Source organism: Pterocles gutturalis, unplaced genomic scaffold (genome assembly GCF_000699245.1).
Source record: "Pterocles gutturalis isolate BGI_N339 unplaced genomic scaffold, ASM69924v1 scaffold25594, whole genome shotgun sequence".
NCBI classification, from domain to species: domain Eukaryota; kingdom Metazoa; phylum Chordata; class Aves; order Pterocliformes; family Pteroclidae; genus Pterocles; species Pterocles gutturalis.
Window position 1 is genome coordinate 16,791 of NW_010136485.1, and position 9,698 is coordinate 26,488.

Below are 9,698 nucleotides of genomic sequence, written 5' to 3' on the forward strand. Positions count from 1 at the left end.
CATGCTAGGTGATGTTTGACCTCAGCAACTGAAAAACAGGCATTAAATACCTTTTTAACCTACATCTAAGATCCACTGAGGATTACATACAGCCTGAACAATGAAAAACGCCAGCTATTACTAGATTACTGAAATATGTAATTAATCTTTCTTTTTTGATTATATAACAACAGCAATTTTATATTGGATTTTAAGTTAGTTTTGAACATTTAGAGAGGATTATGGATATTGGCAGGAGGTAACTGAAAGAAAACAAATCACTTAACTATTTTAAAGATACCTAATACCTTCCAATGGGATACACGATTATTAATTTTCTCTGAGTAGAGAAGTTGTTGAAATTTTGATATTGTAAACTTAACCTATAACCAGCAGTTTCTGCCCACATTTCCTTACTCATGGAATTAAATATTGTAGTAGGTATTTATAGCAATATTGTAGCCATTCAGAATTTGGTGGGAAAGTCACCTTTTGTCTCTCTAGTGAATGTTATGTGATTAGCAATATGGTAATATCTTTAAATGATATAGTCAGCATATAGTAAGTACACTAGATTGTGCCAGCTAATCATAAGCCACTCTCTGAGACACCACACATATCCTGCACTGTTCAAGTTCTGGTTCAAATGGAAGGAACTCGCAGTGAGCAATGTTAGTTCTCCCTCCTCTTAGCAATTTTGGCACGTGCTCTTACCAACATTGTATTTATTTATGTATTTATTTATTTATTAAATACTTATAGATGTGTTGAGGTGATTTGTGTGGTTTGAAATCTATATAGAGTAATGTATATTTGATAACAGGCAAGAATGTACATGTTCTGCATGTATACTGGGCTTTCGTTTATATTAATCTAACTGGCATTATAATAAATAGAATTATTAAGGCCTATTATATTACAGTTTTTTGGGGAGGACTGATACTGAGATTATAATAACTGTATACCTGAAACATAACTTCTACAATCGTATGGGTTTTTTGTATTACAGAATATATTTGTCTTGTTTCAGAGGGCAGTGGGGGAATATGTTACCTTCAGGTGACCTTAAATCTTGTTCTCTTACTGAATATCAATTTCAGAAAACTTCTGAAAATTCAAAAATAAAAAATATTTTCAGCCTTGGCTTCAGGAAAAGGAGAAATACAGCATTAAGATACAAGCCAGTACAGTTTTAGCTGTGCACCCTGGAGCTGGTTTTAGCCACTGAATAGCCTACAAGCACTCCAACTTAAATATTTGGAGATACCAAAGTGTTCCAGCACTTCACAGACCTGAAGTGCCTTTTCCAGCAGCTATAACCCCTCTCACTGCCTTTCCTTGGTGCTGGTGTTGAAGGAGATATGTAAAAATCTCTTCAGTGAGGTCTAGAAGTATCAATCAGCAATTAGTGATGAAGGCTGTGGAAGAGAAATGTAAGGAATTTACTGCTGTTGAATTATTCAGCCATGGTACGGGATATGAGAGGAGTCACTGTAATGCTAGATAAAGTGTAAGGATAAAGAGATAGTGAAGTTCTGAAATTAAATAGTGTTGCTGAAGTAGAGCCATTTGAATGGAGGTCAGGCATTAGCAGTTTCTCGTTGCTGTGGCCCATATAAGGTTTCAGCAGGCAATTCAGCCAAGGTAGTGGCTGGTTCCCTTTGTTCTGGAGGATATGCACTGCCTGCAAAGGTGAGTATAAGTGCCTTTGCAGGACCGTAATTAACATTACAGTAATGTGTACCTTCATGGTATTTTCTGTATCCATGTTTACAGCCTTGCTGGATGTGGTGCTGAATGGTTCTGCCCGTAATTCAGTATCTGTTTAGAAGGAGAGATGCGACTCTTGTCATTTACAAACATGCAAGATGACGTACAAATGGCATTATCTTCTCTCTAAACTTAAATTTTAGTAGTGTTAATTAAAAAGAAAAAAAGTACTTTTAATCTGTGCCAAATCTCTAGTACTTAACACTGCCACATCATTCAGTGTCCTGAAGACAGCGATAAAAGGCATCCCTTTGTGGCCATGCCCCTGCCTCCCCACTCCAGTTCTTTGTGCTGCCAGCTGTGCCCAAAACTGGGAAAGGATCTACAATACACTAACAGAACACATGCACTGATAGATCCACTGTGCCCTTGAAAAGAATAAATGTTTTTTTTCAAATTGCTGAGACAGAGTACGCATCTCCCGATGAGCTGATTGCCAGCTAGGCCACATGTACTCCTACGTGTCTGGGTGACCAGATATCATATAGACACATTCTTGTCAGGAGGTATATGCCTGCTGATCGGCCAGCCAGCAGGAGCACATTTGCTTGCGTTAGTCTGCTGCCTCTTCCAGGAGATACATGCTCTTTCCCAGACTTTTAGAAAACCAAATGGCACGTGCAACTTGTCACCCAGCAGTGGATCAAAAAATTACCAGGGCACATCTGCATCTGCAGCCTGTAATACAGCCTGAAGAATGTCGAAACCCAGACTGTTTGAAACCTTCTAGATAAAACACATGAATATTTAGAATCATTTAGGTTGGAAAAGGCCCTTAAGATCAAGTCCAGCTGTAGGTCAATAACATTTTAACCAGAATGCATCTATAGAGGGCTATTCAGAGACTTTAGAGTGAGTTGCATCTTGTAAATGGCTCCATGAAAATTGTATCAGGAATGAAGTGCTACTTTAGGATGGTAAAATAAACAAAAAGCAAACTCAAATCTTTGCATATCTATTTTTCAGGTGTTACGTGTTCATTGAAATAGTTATTAGATAAATGAAACAGACGTCCAGTATACAGTGTTTGCTTTACTCCTATCCTTAGATGTCTGTTGGCAGTACTTTTACAGACTACTGTAGAGATAAAAACTCAAAACTTTCTGCAGTGTTAGCATTGCACATTCTTTATTGTGTAACTAATTTACAAAATTATAAAAATAACTTTTATATATGCAAAGCATGAATCAAATTAACAAAGTAAAAAAATAGTACTGTGTTTTTTCAGTTTTTTAAAAAATACATGCATGTGAGATTTAAAAAGTAATTTGATGTCAAAATAAAGACTCTTACTTGAATAGGGATATATAAATACATTCTGTAGTTCCCATATAACTCTGGGAGTTATTCAGTTGACATCAGTTCCAATAAACTAATTTCCTGCAGTGATATAAACATTGTTTCACTATTTGCCTCCCTCTATTCTATCACATATTCTGTAGGCATACTCCTGTCTCTGAGAAGTTGAAGGCAGCTGCTTTAACAAACTTGAGGTGAAAACACAATCATTTTGCCCTCATCTAGCAAGATGAGATGCTACATTTTGGAGGACAGCATCACAACCACTAGTTACTTAGTAACAACAGCTATACCTCCTCAAATTCACTGCTAGCACCCTGCAATGCATCCCATCCAGTTGTTAAGACTTGGATATGTCAGATTTGCCTTAGCGGTTCCTAAATCAATCATCATCGACTGTTGGTAGTATTTCTCCCCACCAAAATCTGTTCCTAGGACCTAGGAGGTGTGAGACCAGGCCTTGCCAGTAAAGATTCTGATGCTTTGTGAGCAATCTGCAGTACTGTTGTAGTTTTTGGTGTGTTAGAGGTACCAAAAGGAAAAAAAAAAAAAAAAAAGGCATCAGTGCCTGAACAGCTCCCATTGGTACTGCTCTGATCGTTAGCAGAATATATGTACAGATACATAAGCTTTGTAATCACTATGCACACACACGGTGTTTGAGTTAGTGATCTACGGTTCACATTTGAACTTTAGACCAGTAGCTAATGAAAAATTCCTATTTTTCTTAAATGTCACATTAAAAATAGTGCAAGGTGTGAGTTAATTTAATGCCATATTATTTCTTTATATATGCAGGTATAAAACAGTGCAATAGAACTGCTTGTGATACAGCTATTAAAGCCACGCAATCCAAAAAGTTATGACATTGGGGCAGAAAGGGAAAAAAATAGACAAAAAATGTAGTCAGCGTTCAGGATGTGCCCACTGATTTTTCAGGGTGAGGATTCAGACACATGATCTGTTAGTATGGGAAAGCATGTGGTTGTAATTCAGAGCGTAACTGATAAAAATGAGGGGATCCGAAACGTTCTTCCTTGTTTTTCTTATTATTTTTTATTGTGATGTACTGTGCAAAGTAGCTATCCTTACTAACAGCTCTGAGGGGAATCAATTAATATGTGAACCTTCTGATTTACAGTCACTGAACCATAAGTGTTATATATTTTGACTGTAACAAATTTTACTTTGCTACAAAAAAACCCTGTGATTTTTTGTCACATGGCCTTGAAGGATTCTAGGAGTTCACTGCTAAAAAAATATGTATTTGAACCTTACCTCTTCAATCAAATAACACTGTAACAAGAGACTACAGAAATTACTGACTACATCTTTTTGTGCTCTTAATTCTGAGCAGAATTAATTGCTGCATCAAAACCAAGATAAATCAGAGCCAGCGGTGAAATGATCCATGGACTACACTAATTCAAAAAGAGATGTGGAGCAATAACATCTTCCTTTCTGGGAGAGTTACTGCGTGAAACTGTCACAGTAATCACTAATTGTATGTCCAGTAAAGTTGGATATAATCAGTTACACAGCTTGTAGTAAACAGTTTTGGAATAAAAGACTGAGTCTTCTCTGATTTAATTTATATGAGACATTGCTTTGATTATTACTAAGACTTTGTTTCTTGTGGAACTTGAAAATTATCAGTATTTGATACACATTTATGTGGCCAAAAATTGTTAACTGTCACCATTTTTGTGTGTGGAAAAAGCCGGTCAGTTTTCATTTAAGGGTATGTATAATACTCCAGATTGCCAGATTACGTCATTGCAGATCACTCTGTCCTCAGGTTTGGCATTGGGGGGAAAAATAAGGGGCTTTCACTGCATCCGTTGATATCCTCACAATAGGTGAAGACTTTTTTTTTTCATCTGCAGCTTTTGATAACACAGTTTATAAATTTTGTAGAAATGTTGTGTGGTCCTGGGAAGTGTTAATAGAGACAGGAGTGACAGGGGCTTTGGTGTGGTTCCCATGTGAAGATCTCATCTGTCTCCTCTGCTCTCTCTGATGTAGGTTGAGAAGGAATCTGAAGTAACAGCAGAAGTTGAATTCTAAAAACCAGAAGTTACAAGATGTGAAGATTTGGCCATTATTGGATTTTTTTTTTTCCTCAAAGATTACAAGGAAATTATTGATGTCTCTTTGGATTTGTTATCTGTGTCTTTGTAATCTCAAAACCAGACAAAATGAAGTATGTCGAACTTAACACTGCCTTTTAAGAGCATTCAGAAGAAAAAGGGGATTGCCTATTTTTTTAGAAGCAATGCTTTGTATTAGAAACATGTAAAAACATCAGCATGTGGTAGGCTAAACTGGTTGCCTAGTTCTTAAACTTCCTCAAGAAGGCATTGTTTTTAACCAGTGTCTTACCTAGTTTGTGACCTGAATACTCGAGTAGCTGTTTCTTTCCATATTTGATACTCCTAGCAAGTATGCAGAGGCACGCTTATAGTCTCTTACTTCAAGAAGAAAGGAGCTATTAGCACATGATTTTTGAGATCTGTAGTCCTAAAAAATAATTTCCATTGTTTGGATTTTTCCAAGTTCTGGTGAATAATGTGGAATAGTTAAGAAAGAAGGCACAAGAAGGTTAACGATATCTGTGCTCATTAATTTTTGTATTGGGAGTATTACACATTCATTTTATTTCAAATTCTGCTTTAGGTAACAGTGACTTGAAGTTGACTGCTTTGCACTAGTTTGACTAATTAAATGAACACTCAGGACTTCAGATATAGGAAAATTCCAAACGTACAGATAAGGAAAGGAGAGCCCAGATTGTAAATTGCCTTCTGAATAAAACCTTTCCTAATGGAGTTTCTCTGTATGAATGCCAGCTTAGCATCTTATGCTTGAGAGCCTCTCTGAAATAAGAAAAGAATTTTTCTTGAGTAAGGAAATTGGGATCTGTCTTTTTGCATTCAATGGTTTGTGTATTTTGTTATTGTTTTATTTTATTGCTCTTTGATAAAGGTTTTTGAAATAAATTTAACTCCTGCATGCATTCCCCCCTTGAACAACAAGATAGTTATCTTCTTTATAAAAGAAATGGATTTCCAAAACTAAGGTAGTAAATGAGTAGTATTATAACCCTGAGGTATCACTTACTTCTGTTAAAGCTAGTGAATGATTTGCCATCAGAATAAGAAAATACAAAACAACAAATAAAGCTCTGATGTGTAGCTGTCATTATTAGTTGGTAGTATTAACCAAGCATGTGTTACCTGTCATCATCAATGGTATCCAGGTCGAGGCAGACAGAAAGGCGTACCTTTAAAAACTTGCTTTGTGTTTAGACCATTCCCAGAGAAGAATGTCGATACTTTGGGTGAACGTGTTTAACGTGGCAGCTGCTGGATCACTGACTCAATGCAGCGCATAAGAAAGACATCTCCTGAATTTTACAGCACGGCGCTGTCTGAGGAAGCCTTTCCACCCTGACACTTCCCTCTGCCTTGCACACACCCATTTAAAAATGTTTAGTGGATTTCTAGTATTTCTCAATGTGGGTTATGCTGTGTAAGCCATCTACGGTGTGACTGACTTATCATACATCGTGAGTATTTCTGGCTTTCAGGTTTTAATTTATTGTACATTGAACAAAACATCTAAGACCTGAAGGAATGATTCACTCTGCAGCACGGGTCGTGGGCTTTCACACAGAATCCTGCAGGCAAGCAACTCAGACCTAGCTAAAGCAGACCCCTATGGAAGTCTTCCACTGGTGAAACAGCAAAGTGGGTCTCGCTCTCTCTGGATCTAATCTCCCCCTTACTTTCTATGTTCCGTAATAGTTTTGCTACATCCCAGCTGCATGCATGTATGTTCAGCCTCACTCTTTGGCCTGCTCTAAACCCCTGCATTTTAAGTCTGTGATTCCCCTTGAGTGCAATCGTTCACGCTGTCATTTGATGCATAAATATTCCCACTTTAGCTCCAGCAAAGCCAGCCCTGACCCTGCTCGGCTCCCACTCCGCTCACTCGTGCTGGCTGCAACACGGCACTTCCCACGTGGCTGCTAGCAAGGGAAAACTGCGCACCAGCTCTCCTGGGCTTCTCATCCTTCTCCCTGGTTTTTCTTTCTCTTTTCCTAGAGCGAGAGCGGCTGCGCTAACGGAGACCCTTCCAAACTGGACACCTTTCTTGTGAAACAGAGTGGAATAGTTTTGAAGTATTTCCTTAAATAGCTGTGGGTGTGAAATGGAATTACAGAGGGATCTCAGTATCTAAGTCTTTAAAAAGACGTCTTTTTTAAATAATACAAGACTTAAGTCTCAATATTATGCTCTAACCTTTATGTACACACACACACTAGAATGGAGCCCTTCTGATATGTATTTTAGATATATTTTTTAAGTAATTATTATGAGAAAAGTGGATGTCTGCTTCTTGGTGGTAGCTGGGAGAATAGAATATTAAACTCACTTAAGCTTCCTTTTTGCAACTTGTCTCTGAGAATTTTGTGATTTAAAAAAACCACATGTTTTAAAATATTTGGATTTATGATGCTGGATGGAAAAATCTAGAGAGGACAATTTTAAAGAGGGGTAGGAAAGCAAATTTGAAACTTCTTTATTGTTTTAGAGTTGTTAATGAAAATGTTCTTTAAAAGACGTTGTAATTTTAAATGGAATTTTGATTAAGACATTTTTGGAAGCTAAATTACTTTGATCAGCACATTTGGAAGGAGAGATGAAATTAAAAGTGTTTGTCCTATTTTCTTTTTCAATGTTAAAATCTTTCTTACAGCATACCAGAAAGGCACTGATGTGTTCTAGTATTCTAGTATTAAGAAGCAGCTCTACCTTTAGTAATTTAGAAAATACAATAAAAATTATTTTGCTACACTGTAATATATTTAGCATAACTGCAGAATATGCTGTAGTCCTGCAATACAGTAACAACATGGCATTTGAAGCAAGAGAAAAAAGTATTTCAATGGAAATTTTAAAAATGTTTGGTTTTGGGATGCACTCCCATATGAAATGTTGAGATTTCCCCATGAAGCAGAAGTTGTGAGTTTCAGCCTATTTTGACTCTCCCAGGGCTATGTCTCACCTTTGATTTACTCCCAAACTACAGCTGGGATTGGTGGGACCTGATCAGATAGAGCCCGTGTGCGGCTTTGCACCACAACTGTTTTACTCGGATGAGCGACATTTCAGCTGGTCCGTCAGTGATACCAATATCCACACTTCCTCTTAGCAGCAAACAAACCTACTTGTTAAATCCATATACAGAAATGGGAATGGGAGAAAATGAACAAATTGGAAAGAAGTACCATGGATGTTCATGCTGAATTGTAGCTGTAAAACCAGAAAATAATTTAACATGAAGGGAGCAAAGTGCACCTGGAAAAAGATCGCTCTGTCTCTGGTAGAACTTTTCCTTACCTAAATCACAGTGGAAATCTGGCTCTTCTGTGACCCTGGCATTTCTTAGATTTGAAATATACTGTGGAAGGTAAAGCAGGAAAGTAATTCTCAGACATTTATCTGGGAAAAAAATAAGAAGAAACAGCTGCAGCAGCTTGTTACAGCTTTAGACTTAAATAGTGGGTTGAGGCAGGAAAATAATCACTGGTTCTCTTTGTGGGTACAACAGAGGAGGAGTCTTCTGGTGGGAGAAAGTCTTGATGGGGCAAAAAGGAACTATCTCTACCTTTATATCCATTTGGGGTTTTTTTAATGTATCTAAAGCACCTCTTCTTTGGTAACAGTGTTAGCAGCCAGGGTGGTCTCTCCAAACCCTGCTCACCAATCTCACTATGCAATCCCTCTAACCACACTGTGCAGCAAGATGGATCTGGAGTTGCCAAAATATGGTAATTGGGGTTCAACCACTTCTCTTCCAACTCCTTCCACTGGATTTCCTCCGCTGAGGCTGAACTCAGCACGTGTACAATGTGAAAGTCAAAACAATGAGTAACTTTGTGTTGTTAATTACATTAGAGCCCAGAAGAAGGGCACAGCACTCATGATGTGCTAATTTTGTGTGGCTGGGAAGTCTCAGGAAGTTTGGACACCCACACTTAAGACCTCTGTCTATCACTGACCTATATTACCGTTGCTGAGGGTCCCACAGTCCAGCTAAAAGTGCTTTTGGAGCAGACATTTCTTGGGCAGGCAAACACAGAACGCCCCATTGGGGTACGGGAGAGCTGATCCCCAGACGTGTGCTGGACCTGCTCAGCGCGTTTGGCAACCGCAGAATGAACCAGGAGCCCCGCGGAACGGGGACTGGCAAGGCGAGTGTCCCCGCTCCCCGGGGAGTCCGGGGTCGGTGCTCCCACATCACGCCGCGGTGTCAGCGAGGCTGTTTGCAAGTTTAAGGACAGTTCAAGCACTGTTTGTTTGAGCCCCGGGGGGTGGCTGAGTGAATCACAAAGGTTTTAGCTGCAGAAAGGTTTCGGCAATGCTCCCTCGTGCTGGAGGCGGACAGAAACCTCGGGGCTGAGTCGTGGGCCGGGATGCCCGGCTGGCTCGTGGGGCAGGTGAAGCCCGTAATCATGGGCTTGTGAATACCGACAAAGGAGTTCTGGTCAGAATAACTCCTGATGAACGAAGGGAAACCCCTACGAAGGTAGCCAGCACCAGGCAAAGGTAAGTCTGGGTAAGTAAGGGCTGTTTCGCTTTTAG

The 9,698-nt window shown here is 38.9% G+C and overlaps 1 protein-coding gene across 1 annotated transcript in view; it reads left to right on the forward strand.

Moving 5' to 3' along the window:
- The window catches only part of PPP1R42 (protein phosphatase 1, regulatory subunit 42), a 20,590-nt gene extending 15,475 nt beyond the window's left edge, over positions 1-5,115 (forward strand). Inside the window, exon 8 of the mRNA XM_010082329.1 lies at positions 5,074-5,115. Within this exon, the coding sequence (XP_010080631.1) occupies positions 5,074-5,115 (42 nt within the window). The remainder of the gene's footprint in view (positions 1-5,073) is intronic.
- The last annotated feature ends 4,583 nt before the right edge of the window (positions 5,116-9,698 follow it).